The sequence below is a fragment of the Struthio camelus genome, chromosome 8, assembly GCF_040807025.1.
Source record: "Struthio camelus isolate bStrCam1 chromosome 8, bStrCam1.hap1, whole genome shotgun sequence".
In the NCBI taxonomy this organism is placed as follows: Eukaryota; Metazoa; Chordata; class Aves; order Struthioniformes; family Struthionidae; genus Struthio; species Struthio camelus.
The window spans coordinates 9,682,035-9,701,534 of NC_090949.1; the positions used below are offsets into that span (position 1 = coordinate 9,682,035).

Consider the following 19,500-nt stretch of genomic DNA (forward strand, 5'->3'; position numbering starts at 1 on the left):
GCAATTTATGTCTTGCATTAGAGATGTTTATGTAGCAGCAGAGGTGGAACTGCTGCTTTACACACGTAAAGTAATCTCTGCCCGAATGATTATTGTCACTAGATGTAAAAGAGTACTGGACTTTCGTTCTCCTACTGGCAGGTCTGGCTGAAATACCAGCCTAGCTGCTGTGGCTGTGAGGGGTGTACCTAAGGTAACGCACACCTTTGACCTCAAAGTCACAAAATGCATAGGGTAGTTGAAGAACAATAAATGCTTAAGTGAAAGAAGCTGGACTAAAGGATGAAGTCGGGGTGGGGGGGGGGGGGAAAGGAGGCTGGCTGGTACGCATGGCTCTTCATTTGCTAGGGGCAGATAGGTGTGAGTGCAGGCCTGCCGCCTCTGGGTCAGGGGAGACTGGCCATGTGATCAAATTAATGGTATGCAGGTGTGGAGTTTATTTCCCGCAGCTAACATTTATTTGTTTTAATGTTTTTTTGCCACGGTATTTCAAGGATATTTGTAGAACATTAGCTTTTATTGTGTTCTGCCTTATTCTCTGTGCTGCAATAACATCGCAGTCTTGCAAGGGCTGTATAAAGAATAGCGCAGGATATTGCAATCCAGAAACGGTGACTTCAGTCCCAAAGGGTAGAGACTAAAATGTTGGCTATTGCAGGTGGCCTGACAGTGTCACTGAGCATTCTAGCTAGTTTGAAAACTGTCCTCCTAGGATTAGCTGTGTAATCGTCCCGTTACTGATTTATGGCTGAAAAAATCTAGCACGCTATTGCTGGCTGCTAGGTATTTCCAAGGATGGTAGCATCTTAATGAAAGGTGAAGACATGATAGGTAGGTGAATCAGAAGAATGCTTTCCAGCTGTTGGAGTATTGCATTACATAGAGCGTTTTAAAAAACAAACAAACAAAAAACCTGGAAAGGCTTGAGGTTAGTAGAGTGCTCAAAAAGTTTTGTTTGTTGTGAAGCTCAGTTTACTCCAGTGGCTCGCTAATATGTTTGGTAAAGTTTCAGAACCATGTCCTTCAGTTGTGGTCTGAAAGCAAATGCCTGTCTTCTCAACGCTAAAGCCCTCCTCTTTTGAGGGTAAAACTAGAGATGATGGTTATGGGTTTTTTTAAGAGTGTTTTTTAAGGCTTAAAAAGGAAAAGGGGAAAAAAAAGGCTCCTCATTCCAACTTTCTGTTTTCTTTAGCTGTCACAAGACACATTTGTACCGCAGTCGCATGCAGCTCATGACCACATTACAAAGCTGCTTTAAAATCAAGCAACTTATCTGTTACCTGAATATTTAATCAGCTGGGTTTTATTGCCAGCATCAGGCCCCATAATGTAGCCGTTTGTGCTGTAGCTATACCTATGAGGAGAAAAAAGGAGACAAATTTATTTTTCCACTTTTTCAGCCACCTTTCGTATATTAGCTGATCTCGAAACTAGCGGAGTCAGTAACAGTAATGGAAAGTGTCGGTTGTGTGAACAAGTATGTAATGATTGCATTTTGGATTCAGTATTTTAGACTGCACTGCTGATAATTTCTAGCAGTTACTTTTGCAAAGTACCTTTCTTTCTCTAATTTATCTTAAAAGTTATGTCCTCAGAATAAAATTGCAACGCCAATTCATGTTTCATAGTTATTTCAGTTCTGCGTTATGTAGTAAGTAATTAAACCCAACAAATTGGGCAGTAGATAGTTGTCTGTATAAGGCAAGTTTAGCTAAGTATCTGATATTCCTCTTTGCGACCACATACTGTTTGTGTGTAAGCGTAAAAAGTTGCTATTGGTGTCAGATTAGTGTTAAAATTGTTCATTTCAAATAAATGGCCAGTACTGAAATTGATAAAGCCAGTAAGTGCTGATTTATACCTGATCGGTTTATCTATCATTCTTTCCAAGAACTTTTGTTTTACTGATATATAGTTAGTTAGTCTTGGAATCTTTGTCTTTCTCCATATACATATATGTGCCTACACGCTCATTTTATTTATATATATATATATTTATATATATATATATAAAACTACACATATATAATTATAAAATATTTATAGTTTATGTTACTAGAACACAACCCCTTTCACTTCTTCAAGTGCTTTCAGGTAAGTAGGGGCGTTTCTCATGCAAAGGGTCTGACAAGTTTGGCTGAATGAAATACATAACATTTTCAGAGAGTTCATCTATGTTGTTTTGGAGCATCGGAGATCATCTCAGTTTGAATGATCTGAATAGGGGAGAAAAGATTTGGGGGAGGAGGCAGATGGGAGATGAGACAATGGAGTTGTGAGTCCTTTCCATGAGTAGGAGCAGCTTGGGAAAGATATGCTGGAGTGGTGGGAGTACTTGTTTACCGTAGTTGGTGTTTTTACTATTGAGTATGAGATGACACAGTTAAAGACCAATCAGTTTTAGCTGAGTGGAGGCTGTGTATGGCCTGGAAAGGGAAAGTGGTGTTTAGACCCTAAAAGTGGGATAATGTGAGTGAATGGGCAGACCAAAAAGATACTCTTGGCGAAACGTAGCTTGTTTTGGTAGTCGAAAAGCATGGAAGATTCAAAGATGTACATGCATCTAGGCCTTAATGCATCTGAATTGTGTCCCTTTGATCCCTTAAAATATTATGGAAACCCCACATCCATATATGTGGAAGCTGATGATGTTTGTACATTTGGGGTGAGGAATAAATCAGTAATGTTGGGAAAAGAGTGTCTTCAGTTGCATTTGCACAGCTGTTTTTACCATGCTCCTATGAAATAACACACTGGGTGTCCCATGTACCTCTGAAATAATCTCTCTCTCTCTCATGGGGATCTCTTTTACAATTCAGGCCAAACATACATTTCTTTTAGTTCAGAAATGACTAATGTTACCTGACTTTCTTTCCTTTGTTTCCTTCCCTGTAGCTATTACAGTTTCTGGAGTCTGAAACAGTGCAATTAGAAGCCTTTCTGGAGTGGAAGCAACTGGAACAAGTTTATTGGCAGTGGATGGTAATGAATCAAACTGATTTTAAAGGGTATAGCTTTCCTGAATCTAACAAATAGCTGACTATTTCCAAAGTTCCCTTCCCGGAAAAATATGTGCTGCAAAACATTTGTTCAACAGCATTTTGAGGGGGCTAAAAAAAAGGCTTGTGTAAAGTAAGGTGTACTTTCTTAATTTGCCTTCATCACTCAGTTTTCTTCAGTAAGACTTACCCAGCTAAGCTGAGGAGTTGCAGGGAAGAGTAGCAAAATTTCGCACGTTAACACAAATGAAAATGCCTGATATTCATCTCTTTAATGTTTTTTTAAACATAGCAAATGTACATTTTGTTAAAATTAAATGGATCTTCAGCAGAGGGACTCTAAGCTTTATTGCAGACTTGAGAACAACTGAATTTGCAAGCAGCTGATATTGAAAACAACTTCATTCTTCCCAGCCAAATAGTGTGTTGAAATTGCTGATTTCCCCTTGAACTGTATTGAATGATCGTAAGAAAGTCAATAAACCTTCCTCTGTGCATCTTACGATTTCTCAAGTGAGTGTAAATGGTAACATCCATCTCACTTCTCTGTACAAGTTTTACCTATTTACAGTTGCTGAAAGTAATTCTTCAGGACACTACATTAACTGTATGAATTTACAAAATTTTGAGAATCACTGAGCTGACCATTAATTGCCAATATGCCCTGTATGTCTACGCTGAAAGCAAGGCAAAAGAGTGTAAAATTACCTCACCTGTCTTGAAAAATACTTCCAATCCACAGACCTGCATATCACCATTAGTTTTTTGCTTTATCTACCATCTTATGGTTCTTTGGAAAGCATCAACACTAGAACAGGCCTGGCTCCAAAGTCGTACAGGCGGAACGTAACTGCAAGCGCAATGGCTTTTCGGTCTACCCACCAAAACATTAGCCCTTGACGTATTGTACAGTGTGGGAAGTATTGTGGGTGTCAAAGTGTGTAAGCGTGTCCTAGAGTTAAGTCCTAAATAAACATCTGCAAAAAACCTGACCAGCACGTTAAATCAGGGTTGAATACAGTGGTATTTTTGTTGAACAGGCTGTATGGTGATTTTGCCGATTTTGTTTTGCTGGTGATGGTTGTGTTCCCGCATGCTATAAGAGTGTGTGGGAATGAGATGTGCTTTGAGGATACACTAGTTTTGTCTTTCTGTGTAGCTCATATTTTGCATCGGTGATCTGATGAATGGGATGATGCTTGCATGGATATTCCCAGTTCTTCCGGCTGGTTGTGGGGAGTGTTAGTAACATATTCCTGATACAGCTTCCTTGCTCTGGTTCTTGAATGTTTTTATACTGATGGGAATTTAGTATCTACTGTGCAGCCCTCCTCCATATTTGCTGAGTATGTCTTATTCTGGATGCGTTGTTCCTTCTCGTTATTCTTACCTTAACTTTTATCTTGTCTGAGTTCTTTAATTATCAGACATGTTGCTCTGGCAGAACCCTGATATACTGGGCCCCGTTGTGATGCGTTCTTTTCTCTTAACTCCTTTTTTATCACATGATCTAATATCAATTTTCTGACTTTCCTGACATAGCCCCTTGCTCACCTTTTTGCTCAGATACTGCCTACCCTTCTGTCGCAGCTGAGTTCGTAGTCTTTAATGCAGAATTATTCTGTGAGCAAATAGCAGCCAGAAGATCACGCAGGCCATGGTCTGAGTTGATGACTTCATTCCATCAGTGCTTACCCAGCCCTTGCTTTAGACAGTTTCTTTTACCCTATTCTGGCGAAGAAGTGCATCTTGTGGGAATGCTGCGGGGGGAGAGAACAAGTTCCTGTTTGCCAGAAAGAAGCAAGAGGCGATTCTTCAGCAGAGTCGGCATGGATAGAGCGATACCTTCTTCAGTATTGTAAAATATGATTTTAGACGTGAAAGAGGTTGATGTACGTGAACAGCCCTAATGGGGGTATCTGACAAGGATATCTGATACCGTACGTAGAAGAAAACTTTATCATGCCTCAAAAGGGATGCTAACTTGATCTACCTCATATAATTGTAAGAACTGAAGGCAGCAGTAGCATGTCCTTTTCTGGGCAAAGGGATTACCAGTCTGCCTGCAGGTGTTCATCCCTGCCTGTCCAGAATTGTAGACTATTGTCCTCCCAGATTTTTGGCAGTAGCTCCTGAACTCATTTAATCCAGAGCAATTAGGGTTTGCTGAAACACTTTAAAGGTGAGCGCTCTCCTTAACCCAGTTTGTTTCAACTGAGACCCTGCTGAGCACTTAGCCGAACAGTCACACTGGGGTAAGTGAGGCAGGGTGACCTGCGAGAGGGAGCCAGGAGGAAAGTCTGCGAGGAGACTGGGAACCTGAGTACCAGATCCCCGCTCAGCTGCGGTCAGAACAAGACGCGTGACAGCCTGCGTTCTTGGGACCAGTGAATCATGAGGTGCTGCGTTCGCGGTGATGAGCATGAGGTTTGCAAGAGAGAGTGCTCTCTGGGGGTTAAGTTTAAAGAATCACAGAATGAAGAACTAGACAAATTAATAAAAGTGAAACAACAGGGAAAATTAATGCATCTCGCAAGTGTGGCATATCTTAAAATAGGCATAGTAAAGATTCACTGGATTGGCTTTCACAAATACAAGTGGGAAAAATTCTGGGAAGGAAGCAGATCAAATAATAAGTGAAAGAGATTACTTAATTAGGGTTTTAAAATTGCTTTGCTGCGAAGTTGCTTTGTAAAGCATTATCTTTAGTAAGAAAGAATAGGAGGAACTCTTAAGTATGAGCAATTGTTCCTGCAAGAGCAGTTTAACAAAGTATTTATTAACTTGTTACCTAAAATTAGATTGAATAAAGTATTGACTTGGAATTCTGCTATAAATATTTAAATGGGAGAGGCCTGGGCTGAAGGGATGGTAGGTGTGTGTATTATCACATTTCCTCCACAGAATTTTGTCATATATCCTCTTAAAAAAAGCAGTCTAAGTCTTGTTGTTTTCTGATTTTTGAGTGTTTGAACTGTGGCTTTAATAAGAGTATGTGTTATTTGGAATTATATTTCTAAGAGTGTTTTTTTTTTTTTTCCTGACCTTTAAATATTTGTTCAACAGCCATCAGTTTACAAGCTCACTTGCAGTTACTGTTTGGAAAAGTGTTCCCTTTTCCTTTGCCCCTCCCATGATTTATCTGTGCCTTTACAAACTCTGGGGAAACCTAGCCTCTTGCTCTGGTGCTGATGAACTTTGGTAGGTAATAGAGTATTCGTAATCTTGGAAAAAAAAGATTCAGAAGGGCTTTCCCACAAACTACTAATGCATCCTTCAGCATTTGCAAATGGAAGATGTAAAAGACAATGCCAGACTGGGCTTCTCAATCTTACTAGGGATCCAGCAGGTAATGATCTGAAATCGATGAGTCTTTGAGACTTCTTTGCCTGATTCAGCAGCTGAGCTTGTATGTGTCTGTAGGAAAACAGCTCTTCAGTGATCTCTAATCTTTGCACGCTCAGTTCATTTTTTTTTTCCCAAGTGCAGCAAGCTGTCAAGATTTTAGGTCTAGGTTGTCAGGTGATTTTAACGTTATAATTTTTAAAAGCAACTTTTCAGATTTGATAAAGCAGACATTACTGCTAAATATAGATACTAGCAAGTTTTCTAAAATTTGCTATTAATGATATTTCCATACCAACTTTTTAAAGTCTGAAATTGATTATTTTCAGTTATGTTATCAAAACATATTGCATAAATTTTTAAGTACCAGGAAAAAAAAGATTGTAATCCATTTTTAGAAACTTAAGGGTTTTAATTTCAAATGAATACCAGGAATGGAGAACTTCAGAAACTCTGAGGTAAAATTAAAAAAGGAGGATTGGATTTTGCTTTGTAGCCTTATATGTTCTTACTGCTACAAATAAGACTGCTACATTCGACTTGCTGTATCTTTTATCAAAAGCAGTAGGAGGTTACATAGACCATTGCTTTTGAAAGCACAGCCTCCTCCTCACCTCCTCATTTAAGAAGTGGACCAACTTGCTTTTAGGTTAATGCGCTGCAGTCAGCCTCAGGAGACGATAAATTTCAGCCACCAAGAATTCATGATCAGTTCCCATTAATAGGATTTTGTGAAAGCTTCAGTTACATTTTAGTCTGCTTTATTTTTTGTGAAAACCTATGAGGAAAAGACAACGTCTAATGCATGTGGAAATATATGCCTCTGCCTTATGCTAATCTTATCCCTGTGTCAGGGGTACAGGGACCTGTTCCCCATTACTGTCCCGACCCCCTTTCCTCCTGCTTTCCCCTATTTTTCTGTATTTTCTTTCTCAATGTTCTTCACTGTGCAGCTATCCTTTTGCTTCTGCACAGTCACATATGCTACCCCAGATGCAGCGAAGCAAACTGAAAAGGGAAGATGAAGCGGACTCCATGAAATCAGCAAGGGACTTCATTACCACCCCTTTATTTTCTGTAGGAGGCATTCAACTGCTACTTTCAGTGACAGGCTGTGGCTCAAGTCCCCGACTTAAAAGGGCAAGTATATTGGCTCTTAAATGTAATCTTAATCGTAACATTTAAAGGTAGACAAACCAATTGCCTTAGGCCAGAGTTGGACATAACTACAGCAACCAGAGTGAGTGCAGTAATTCTGATAAATTAACAAAATACTACTTTAAGATTTTCTCTCTTAATGAATTTCAAATGAAAAGAAAGCTCTGTGTAATTTTGATTGCTCTTCGAGAACTAAGAAACTCTCTTAATTATGTAATGAAAGTATATTACTATTTTATTTATTCTTTTCTCCTTGTCTTCAGACCCAGCTGTGGCTTTGTTTTTTCTGTCCCTTCTGTACTGCCCTCCTGTCCTTTGCACCTAGACAGGATGTACATGGGAGTGAGTCTGTTATTTCCATGCAGCCCGTTAGACTGTGTATGTCCAGAACACGTCTGCATTATCACAAGCCATGTCAGTGGTCAGCACTAAGCTGCTTGTCTCAGCAGTGATTTGTGACAGTTTGCAATGCTGACACTGTCTGAGAAAGGAGGTTTTATAACGTGTCTTTTGCCATTTAACTACCTTAACAAGTTTTTCCTCATAATCAACCTTAAAGCTCCTTGCTGTGAATTCAGTCAGAGTTTTTAACCGACCTGCAGAGAAAAGAAAGCGAGACAAAAATCGATTCCCATCCTCTTTAAAGCAACCTTTTATAAAATTGAAGCTTGTTGGCGTGTCGCTCGCTGCCTTCCCAGTCCTTGTTTTTAGTCTGAACAAAAGCTATTCTCCTAGTGTCCCCTTATAGGTCATTCCTTCAAACTTCTGGTGGTTATTGCTGCTCCCATATGGGATCTTCTCTCCAGTTGGTCTTGTGTTTAAGTTCAGGTGCCTCACCCGTACTTCAGTGTTACAGTCAGCTCTCTTCGATTATACAGAGACTTGAGTTTATACCTCCTAAAATGATACTTGAGGTTTTTTTTAACAGCATCACATCGGTGACTTCTGTCTGTTTTTCCGACATCTCTTCCAGCAGTGTTGTTGCTGAGCCAGTAATATGCATTTGATTTTTCTTCACCCATGTGTAGACCTTGCTGCACAACTCTGCTGAATTTCTTCTTGCTGCTTTCATATTACTTCTCCAATTTATGAAGATAATTTTGAATTCTAGCCATGCTCTTAGAAGCGGTTGCCACCTCTCTTATTTGATGTCTCTGCAGATTTTGTTATAAAAATGGAAATAAATATTTAATACTATTTGAGTGAGGTGGCATGAGTCCTTTAGTTATGCTCTCCTGGCTCGAAAACAGAGCGTCTCTTCCGACTGTGTGCACCACAGAGCATAGATACCTGTATTTCAAGGACTGAGGACTCTGAACTTATTTGGTATTTGTGAGTATTTCAAATAACTCTTGGTGTCTCTGAAACCAGCTGCAGAATTAATTATAGAACCAGTTACATGATCCAGGGTCAAACAGAGATGACAGAGCTGCTGCCCAGCAGTACTGGGACCTTATAGGAGTTCCTCGTTTTGTAGAGTTTTACATGGAAACAGGTCGTCCTGTGGGTGTTATAACTTAACTTTGTCCGCATGCCAGATGGGTTTCTTCTGAATAGCTTAAGCGCATATCTTCGTGCTGGTCATCCTTTTGTTACAAGAAGCCATAAAGGTGCGTCCGGCCTCAGTGTGAGTGGAAGGGGCATATCTAGAGCCTCTGCAGTACTGATGATCTCTGTGTCCCGTGAATGTCACGCACGCGTTAGTAAAAGCAGTGGAGAGTAGCTCACAGTATGCAGTGCTTCCTAAAATAAGATAGGTTAGCAACATATTTTTCTGTTAACCTAGAAATACATTAGAGTTAACTAAGGAGGTTGTCTGTTAAAATAACTTTGACATTGTGGAGCAACTGTATCCGGAAATGGCAGCAGTGCGTTCCCAGTTATAAATTACTGGGAGGATAAGGAGGGAAAAAGGGAAACCCTTTTTGTTCGTGCTAAAAAGTTAGTAACTTTCATTGTTTTTTCCTTTAGGAAACTGTGTTGGATGATATGGCTGAAGAGGGATATATGTGCAAGTCCCAGGATGCTCATACAAAGAAAAGCACGCTACCAAAGGTGGATTCCTGCTGCTGCTGGGCTGGCAGTCTTATGGGGAAAATTGACACATTATCCAGAGATCTAATGATTGTCCATGACCAACTGCAGGAGCTTGTAACTCATCGTAAGTCCATGTGGTACGAGAAGGTAAGGTTTGTGTGGCTCTCCTGATCACAGGAGCCTTTTCAGATCCTATGTTTCTCGATTCTGTTGCAATAGCCCATCCTAGGGCAACCTCACTGTTGCTACCGTGCGTCAACCTTGCTACAGTCTTGATGTCAATCTACCGTTACTTGTCCGTTTATACCCAGAGCATGCCAGGTGCTCTTTCAAACACAAGGCAGGCATCTGTACCAGAGAGGCAGCATTCTGAAACAAAGTAAGTGTTCCTACATTTGGAAGGGAAGATATCAAAGGATAGGGGTTGCAGCAGAGAACAGAGGAGGAGGAAATCATGGCAGCCCCCAGGGGGGACAGAGGCAGCAGGTTGGAGGTATCAGTAGTGCATAGAGTGAGAAAAAATAAAGAGTAGTAGTCGCAGGAGAAGGAGGAAGGGAGAGGCCAGAGCTTGTCACCTTTCACTGGCTGAGTAGTCTTTGAAATGACTGACAGGGAGAAGAGTAAGAAGGGAGCTGAAACCTGCAACGTGAGAGAAGGGACTTGAGTGCAAGATGTGCGAGGCAGAGGCTGGCTGAGGAAAAGCAGGTGCTGTGAAAGAAGCGTACATGGCATTCACTGGCATAGGGTTGGGGAGATACAGGCAAAGAGCTGGAGGGGGTAGCGGGGGATAGTAAAGGAACTGTGATGCAGATGTAGGAGGTGAGTCTGGCATCAGGAGAAGATCTAATGAAGATGCAGGCATAAAAACTAGTAGATTTTTTTCGTGCCTCTAGGGGAAAGAAGAGTACTAGAGAGTCTCTGGAACCAGTGGATGATCAAGGGGTGAAAGGAACAGTTGGGGCAGACAGAGCAGGAACAAAAAGATCTCTGCATCAATATTTTGTGTCTGTGTTTTTTCAGGAGAGTAAATTTTTCTTTGAGCGTGTCTTAGATTGAAGTGTTGATAGATAGAAACATAGATCAGTTGAACAAGTGAACGATAGGTTGTCAGATGAGCAGGCATTTGCCCAAGAGTTCTAAAGGGTCTGGCATGGAAAAAGTACGTGAGCTGATTACTCTCTCTTCCAGTGTAAGAATAAGGAACAAGCTGGAAGAAGTTTCAGACAGGCAAAAGGAGCTGCTGCTTCACAAAGTATGCAGAACTTCTTCCCAGAGGACACTGTGGGTGTAAACAGTTTACATGGGTTCAAAATCTGTTGGACAAATTCTTGGAAGAAAAAAATCCATCAAGAACTATTAAATATACAGATATGAACTATAAGCTTGGGAAGTTGCAGGGGTACAAATTGTTGCAGGCTGGGGGACTATTCTCCGTGTATTTGCCTTGGTCTTGTACTGTTCTCTAGGCACTTGATGTTGGTCACTGTCAGCAATGGGATAGCGGCCTAGAAAGTTCTCTAGTGTGATCTGATTTGGCTGCTCCTATGGGAAAACTGGCATGGACACAGCAGAAAAAATGATATTTTGAATTCTAAAAATAAAATGTCCAATACATGATTTCAAAAGCAAGATATGCTCTGACTCCTTTTATACATAACAGTATAAGTGCTGTTAAATATTATGCCTAATATTAAATAATAATAATACTGTAACTTTATGCGTAAATCAGGGAATGAAATCCAAAAAGAATAACCAAGAATATCTTCATTGTGCATTAAAATGGATGCATTATTTAGATTTGAATGATGGCTGGTCCAGTTCCAGTGTTTCTGAAATTCAGTGAATGTCATTGAGCATGTAACTGTAGGAAACAAATGGAGTGTGTCTTAGTGTGTTATTAAAAGGGTAGTTTATCACAAATGCCTTTCCTTCTACATCCCACAGAACAGAATAATTTTGTAATGCTATATGACACCTTTTTTTGGAATGCCAGAGGTCAGATGACTCCCCATCAATCCTTTTTATATCAACCCTTACTTCTATCAGTAGTGCTGCTTATTTGATGCTTTTTGCCTGTAGTCTGTCTTTTTCCCCACAGTAAGGATACTTTCTGAATGCAAACCCTCTCTCAATTGTATGTTTCTACCCCCTTCAGTCTCTTTGCTGGAGAAATAAGCTTATCGAATCTTTTCTTCTATATTCTCTCTTTAGTCAAACAAAGAGAAGTTATGGTAGTAGCTATAGCGGTCATTATCTCTCACTTCATATCTTGGGATACTGGGACATCTGGAAATTATCTTGACTCTCACGAGGATGCCCATATGAGGGGTAGAACAGTTTATTATAGCTCTTGTGCACACTAGCCTGTACTTCACAAAAATCATGTGATAATCCACAGAGTAATTATTCCTGTTGTTACGAATAGGCCTGATGCCCGTATTAGGCGACTGAGTGGAAACTGTTCCAAAGAACAGAACTGAGGACACACGATTAAATGTGATGTGTTGCAGAAGAGACAGCACAGGTTTTCCAAAGAGGAATCATGATTGGAAAGTCTGTCAGGATCCTGATTTTACATACATGTTTTTCATGAACTAATTGTCATGGCATGAGAATGAGCTCTTGGGTTTTAACGGTAGTTCTCTGGCAGTGTCAGAGGTCAAAAATAGCAAGTTGAATCCTAAGAGCTGTTAGGAAAGCAGAAGAAAACAAAACTGAAAATATCCTTTTCTCTACGTGGAATGTTATATGCAGCTCTGGTCCCTGTCCTAACTCAAAAAAAAAAAGATGTGGTAAAACTGGAAAGGGCACAGGGAGGGGAGATGATGGTAACTGAAGTTGTGAAAGGATCTCTGTACAAGGAACGTTGAACTATATTTAGGCTCCTTTCACTGGAGCTCGCTCTTTGATTGTGTGCTGGAATGACCCTGAAATCATTTCCCATTTTAGGGATATTGACTAGACGACAACTAAATGTTGCTGTGGGAGTCGGGTGATTTGTGAAACTCTGATTAATGTGACATTTTTACTGATATCCGTTTATAGGCAATAATGTGTTTGTCGTCTTGGAGGATAGGAGGCATGTGACGTACCTGTATTGGCCAGAGGTGTGATGTGAATACTGGGTTTTCTTAGGTTTTGTTCTTTTCCGTTCGGTACAGGGCAAATACTCATTTTCTTTGGTGACGTTTTGGGGATCGTAAATGATCAAAAATTTGAACAAAGTGGCTAAGCTTTAAAAATGTTGCCCTGCTCAGAAACATTCTTAAGTGTAAAAGAAGATATCTAGTTCCAAGGGAACTTGTTGTTTTTTCTTTTCCAAGTATTTCATTTATTATTTACTCCATTTGAGAGAGGTTTTGATTTCAGACTATGTTAAACATTCAGCAACCACAGACTGGAATGCAGAAAACATTTGTCTCTGAATGATGATTTCTTTAGTTCTGGTCACATAAACGCTCGTGCCCTGTTGAGCTCTTGTCAATGCATGAGATGTTATAACTGGAGATTCTCTGTGTTCACTAGCATTTGAAAACAAATGGTGATGCGATGGGTGAGCTCATACGTCAGTCTCTGAAGCATGGCCCGGAAAGAACGGATCCATTAATCTGAGCTTGAACATGCTCCCTTCACATTAAGCTGGAGTCCTCTCCAGAAATATTGACAGCTGTGGTTGCATGCTTGGCTCATATTGTGTTTTGAGTATTGAGAGTTGTGAGATTTAAGGTTACAGTCCTGCTCCATGTCCAAACTACTTAATGAGAGGAATAGTGCGTTGAAGCCTGCATGTTTTCCTTTGTGTTTGTCTTTGTTTGTGTGTATTCTTTTCTGATCAGGCAATGCTTAATGCAAAGAGCCATAGTTGTTGACTGCTGTCTGGTTTTGGTAGCTCATGAACAACTTCCCATATCTCTTCCTACATCCCTGGGTTTTTTCGAAATACTTTTTTTTCTTCCTTATATTATTTTTAAAGCATGTAAAGAATGTTTTAATAAGGGATGTGCATCAAAGATGGAAATAACAGCTGAAAGTCTCTTGATTTTCTGTAGCTCTTCAGATTTGAGTGCTTTCTCAGGCTAGGAAAGAGATATTGTGATCTCTTGTGCTTTTTTCGGGAGAGTGTCTTGGCAGTACAGCCAGCAGGAGGGAAAGTGCAGAGAGCTCAGCCATCTGCCCTAAACGAATATCGCTGGTACTACGGTCTTCTGAAGGGCAAAATTATGTATTGAGTTCCTGCTCACTGAGGATATGCTGGTACTTAAAGATCTGTAGCCAAAGTCAGTGTCTCAGTTACAGTCCCTCCTTCAGGATTCATGAAGATGCTGCAACTGCCAGCCTCCCCAACTGTTGCATGTCCGGCCCTGATGGAGGTGGGGAGTTGCAGAAGAGAAGCAGAAGAGAAGCCCTTGTGATTCTTAGGTGTTGGCGAGGGTCTGAATCTGTATGGGATCAGGATCTTCTGTTTTTCTCTTAGGTGGGGGAGAGGGGAGTTACAGAAGAGGCACTGAGTATGGTGGCAGTAGAAATCGCCTGGGACGCCTGATCAAGTGGGGATGGAAGAGATTAAAAAAGCAAACAGCATTTCACTCCACCTGAGTAGTCCTCTGGTTCACTCAGAACTTTTTGCTGCTGCCACCTCATCACGGCACACTGCTTGAGACCTTGTAAAGTCTAAGAAAGGATATCCTTTTTCTAAAGGATCTTACACTTATAAAAGATGAAATGGTTTTTGGTGCACTTTGATTTAACACTTTACTGTTTGAAGTAGAGAAGCAGCTCCAGAGGCTAATGCTGAAACATAATCCTCCCTCTTTCTGGTGTTGCTTTTGTTTTTTATTTGTTTGTTTACTAAGGTTGTGTTGAACTTTATCTGCTCAAACAGTTGCATTTCCAATGTTTTTCTATTTCTATAATGAATTGGGAGAGGGAGGATGAGGAGCTGTGAGGGAGAGAAGACCGGGTAGGTAGCTCCCTAGTAGCCATTGCCTGTGTTTAGTGACTGTGCTGTGTTGTGAGGACTTAAATGTTTTAGGGTCAGATCTAACTTGTATGAAAATAAAGGCACATCCCGTGTATGTATGTGGCTGAGTTAAATGTCTTACAAAGGCTCATTATTGTTCTCCCCTGCGGAAATGGTGGGTAGTAGTGCTGCTGGGTCTTGGTGTGCAGTGTTCCCTCTACCGCCACTGGTGCCGGGCTGGGTTGTGTTTCTGCTGCCTTAAACATAGGGCTTGGAGCAAAGCTGCAGCTGAGCTCTCACTGGAGAGCTCTCTCAAGGTTTATCAAGAACTGCTTTTTTTTTTTTTTTTTTTGTTAAGCAAACTGTTCCCATTTCATCTTTGCTATTTCTGCTGTTTATTCTAGTTCTCAGGGCTTTCCGCTGATATTCTGAAGATATTAGTATAGGGAGTAGCTAATTATCCAAGCTGTCTAGGGTGCAGGAAGTGGTGGAGCGATGGGGAATAGTCTGGTGATGCATTTCATTGGCAGGAGGAAGAAGCTAGTTTGAATTTCAAAGCATATTAGCATATTTCCTTATATAACCTCATTCCCCCTTCTCTTTCCCCTTCCTCTTTCCCTTCCCCCTTCATCTCTGTGTTCCACTTTGCGTCTGAAGCCCTCCATCTGGAGCACTGAGCAGCTGTCAGTGGAGCTTTTCATGCAAAAAGAAATTGAAGCACTAGCAAGGCCACAAGAGCAGCTTTTTGGAAACGCATGGTTGGCTGGGCCCAGATGTCTGGGTGTGGGGGTGGAAACCCAGCGAGATGAACAGAAACATCCATCAAAGGGAGCAATGGAGGCCATGGACAGGGAGATGGCAAAGAGGGACAAGGCTAATGGGTTTTATGTGTAGTTCTTATTTTAGTTAAATGCAGGATTAAATTTGCTACTGATGGAAATGCAGATTTAGGTTATTTGAAAGCATGGTTCTGCTTTAAGCAGTAGGAAGTAAGATCCTACTGTTTGCATTCACTTTTTTCTTATATATGTTGTTGCATTGGTTTGTGTGTCGCTTGTTTTTCAATATTCCCAGCAGAGGATCCAAGGTTGCTTACTTTTGGGAAGTGCCCATAGAGAATGCAGCGGAGATCTAGTCAGTTGTTCCTTGCTCGGAGGGTACAACACCCACTGCATGCATCGTTTCCCTCCTTAACAGCAGAACCTGACATTTGTCCTGGGTCAAGCAGAGCTGTCTTTTTCATTAGACTTCAAGCTGCAATTAGCCTGGTTTAAGTCTGGCTTGTTAAAGCACATGGAAAGTTACTGTAGATAATCAGAGCCAGGAGATTTTTTGGAAAAATCTTGCTCACTTCTGACAAGTTGGTCAGGCTTGAATGGTCAGTGTTAAGTTTGTCGCATACCAGGAAATGGAAAAGTTAAGTATTCATTCTCTGTTTGCAGATGCAACTTGCTGTGCAGACTACTGAAAGAGTGCTGAAGTGTGTGAGGAAGAGATTCTATGTACCAGTTGCTAAATCAGCAAACAATTTCAAAAACACACAAAAACTGTAACTGAAAATAAATTATCCAGCCTGACATTTTTCATGGGGCTCGTGTCTTCTGAAAAGCTTCAGCTCCTCAGGGAAAAGAGAAACATTAACAAGTAGAGTGCTGTCTTCTGTGTTGTGCACAGAACCCTGCGTTTTGAAGTAAGCATGGGTGAAGGTTTTTCTTGCTTCCCAAAAGATGCTGTTTTCCTCTCCTTTGCAGAAATGCAGAATGTTTGCTCAGGTGACGGGATCTGTTAAGATGTAATCAATAACCAGTGTTAATATTTAACTCATATTATTTGCCAAGATGTCAGATAGCAACCGAGTCAGTGAAAACAGGCAGTAAATGCAGCTGAAAAATTATACTCCAATAAATTTTAGATGAGCTTTATTTAACAATAAACTGTAAAAGAAAGCCCATTCCAATGAGAGAACATGTTTTGTAGGCATTGTAAATGTTTTAGTGTATTTTTAAGAAATAAGTGTAGTACTTAGTTTTCACAGGTAAAACATGTAAAACACGGACAAAGATTAGGAATGCCAGGTAGGGTTCCGATGTGCAAGCTGTATCAGATCGCAGGTCCCAGCACTGCCTTTATCCTTTGAATGTGAAAAGGTTGGGGGGGCTGACAGGTAGGAATTTGATCGTGCCCGTGACCACAAAGTTGTTTATTGGATTTCTGAAGTCAAGACTCACTAGCTGGTGGTGAGCCACAATAACAAATGTCATCCTCCGGGTGAGCAGTGTCCTGGGGACGTAGTGAGTTCCTGGCTGACAGAGAACCTATTCAACACCATAGCTGGGACAGTATTTTAGAGCAGCTCTACCTGAAACACTATTAGAGTGTTTTACTGAGCCTTTCAGAATGGATCTTTAGGACAGTAGCTTCCAGCCAGCCATCTGGCTTGCTTTACAACTCCGGGCAGACCCTTGGATGGGTTCCTCCAACAGCAGGAGTTACAAGTGTAGCGTACTTTGCAGTATTCTTAGGCTTTGTATGAGCTGACAGGGGCCTGGTGCTTTTGGAAAAAAGGCTATTTGCATTCATGCCTTCAAAGCTTAACTTTCAGTTGCCTTTTTCTTCAATTCGTGGTATATTTTTGTGTTCTCCCGGCCATCTGCCCTGAAATCAAGGGTGCTTGATCACAAGAGAAAAAAACAACCAACTCGTTTCTGCATCTTTGTCCCTTATACTTGTAGAAGAATTGGCATAAATCTGTAATTTAATATTGTCAGATCTCTTCTTCCCGGCCAGAAATGCATCAAATAAAGGTTTAATATACTTCTGAGCTCCGAATTCACTGCTTCTAACGCTTCGTGCTATCAGCTCAGAATTGTAAGAGGGCTATGAGATCTTTTTTCCCGTGGCAGGCTAGCTGTAGGCCTCAGCCTTTGACTGCTGCAAGAGTCAAGATGGCCATTCAAGTGACTAAGTGGCTTCACATCCACCTACAGCTGACATTCACCATCAAAACAGTTAGTTAATATGAGAAACTGCTTGTGACTAAAGGCATCTTTTTTTTTTTTTTTTTTAAACAGTTGTGGCTTTAGAAAATGTCCGCTTTTTCACTTAAACTCTGAAAATGTTTTGTGCGGACAAATCACCACCTGGGAACTGAAGTTATTGGTCTTATGCCGTCATTATGTTTAGGCTGGACTGCTGAAATGCCCTTTATCTCCCCTGGTGCACTGCTGCTGCATCCCGCAGAAGCAGAGATGAGGATGTACAGGGCTGGGTGCAGGTGCCAAGGTGATTGTTCTGCAGTGGTGAGGCCAAGTACGAGGCCCCTAGAGGTGACGGGGGATTTTCTAATGGCAATGTTCCTGGTTTGGGGGTGAAGTAACCCCTGAAAAGTCACTTTTTCATTTTCTTTGCAATTTTTGTGCAAGGAAGGCCGTCTTCTGAAAGTCTGAAAGATTCGGTGATAATACCTTCCCCTTGTCTGTCTATTTGAGGATTGGTTTATATAGGCATTCATCTTTTAGCCCCATATACATGGACGTTGCTTGAATTTGTTGTTTCATGTCCTGCCCTCCCAAAGCAGGATAATATCGAGACGTGCATATCATAAACAGCACTTTGTTTTCTCAAGTGGCTACATTCATATTCCGCAGAGTGGTAAAGCTCTGCTTAAAATGAAGCAGTGCCCTTCAGACCTCTGGAAGTCACTCAGATCTCCGAGGGTTTCTCATATCATCAATGTTTGTCTCTGCTGCCCAAGATAAAAATTTGGAAGAACAAATTGAAAAATAAGTGAGCAATTTATTATATGAAGCAGTACTTGTCTGTCGTCTTCTTTTGTGATTTGTGGTTGCCAGGATCTTCTTCAAAGTAGCAGCACAGCCTTTTTGAAAATGTCTAAATTACTTACACTGACATACTGTGGTCTTCCTATAATGAATTTTCAGTGTGTCTATTACTATGTTAATTTTGGTGATCTTCTGATTGAATTCCAAAACTTAAAAAATCTAAAGATAACTCAAAACTGTAGTTAAAAAGAAATGCGCTATAAAAGACTGGGCTACTGAGACTGGAGGGTTTTTTTTGGTTATTGTAAAATACTGACTATTTACAATTTGGAAAAGGAAATAAGTGTTTATCTCTTATTCCATGTGCTGTGCATTCAGAATTGTGTGCCATATGGGATCTTCACAAGTGTGAACTATGTCTCCCTGTACTTGGTGATTGGTATCTGCAAGTTTGATGCTCCTGTCTGGAGCTTCTCTACCTTCCCACGGGTAGTGGGATCATTATCTGGTGGTGGGCCTACCTACCTTCTTGGGAGGTAGCTGAAGAGGTTTAGATGAGGTCCTGGCTCGAGAGCGCTGCAGTGATTCTACCATCTTGTTGAACACTTGTACTGGTGCTTCGTGGCTGCTTTCTTCGTGCTTGGATCTCCGGAGCCCTCTTTAGATGAACACAGCTTATGCAGGAACTGGTGATTTCTTTGAAGACCATTTAGTATTTTATGATTTGTCCTAGGGTGGTTCTGCCCACACGCAGTTGCTCTAATATAATAATCACATCACGTTTTTGACTCCTATCTAGATTTTTTTTTTTTTTTAAATTCATTAGACTCAATTGTTCTCCTTTGAAGTTAAACACCTGGTAAGCAAATTACTCCTGCCAAAAACTCAGGAACAAGTAGTTCAGAAAATATCTATAAGACATTAACCTTTTTTTTGATTTTTTGGGTTTTTTTTTGTTGTTTTTTAACTTTGTGGTAAGAGGCATGTGTATCTTGTGAAGTTTTCAGCATAGTTACCTTCATTCTGGGGTGTTTGCCTCAGGTGTGTCCTTTACCAGTCCGGCCCAAAGACTGTCCCTGAAGCACCTGGCGCTTTGTACTTCTCTTCAAGCGCGGAGACATGTACCGTGGTACATCCTATGTCGCTCTATCCCAGGAGCAGAGCTGGGCGATGCCTTTACAGTCAGCAGTTATGTGCCCACAGTCACAGTTTCTTTGTG

The 19,500-nt window shown here is 40.9% G+C and overlaps 2 protein-coding genes across 3 annotated transcripts in view; both read left to right on the forward strand.

The window, feature by feature from the left end:
• The window catches only part of NOS1AP (nitric oxide synthase 1 adaptor protein), a 273,521-nt gene that overhangs the window by 47,904 nt on the left and 206,117 nt on the right, over window positions 1-19,500 (forward strand). The gene's annotated exons all lie outside the window — the stretch shown is intronic.
• TEDC1 (tubulin epsilon and delta complex 1) overlaps window positions 1-19,500 on the forward strand; it is a 74,150-nt gene that overhangs the window by 43,519 nt on the left and 11,131 nt on the right. Inside the window, exons 6-7 of the mRNA XM_068952037.1 lie at window positions 2,896-2,982; window positions 9,474-9,686. Of these exons, the coding sequence (XP_068808138.1) occupies window positions 2,896-2,982; window positions 9,474-9,686 (300 nt within the window). The remainder of the gene's footprint in view (window positions 1-2,895; window positions 2,983-9,473; window positions 9,687-19,500) is intronic.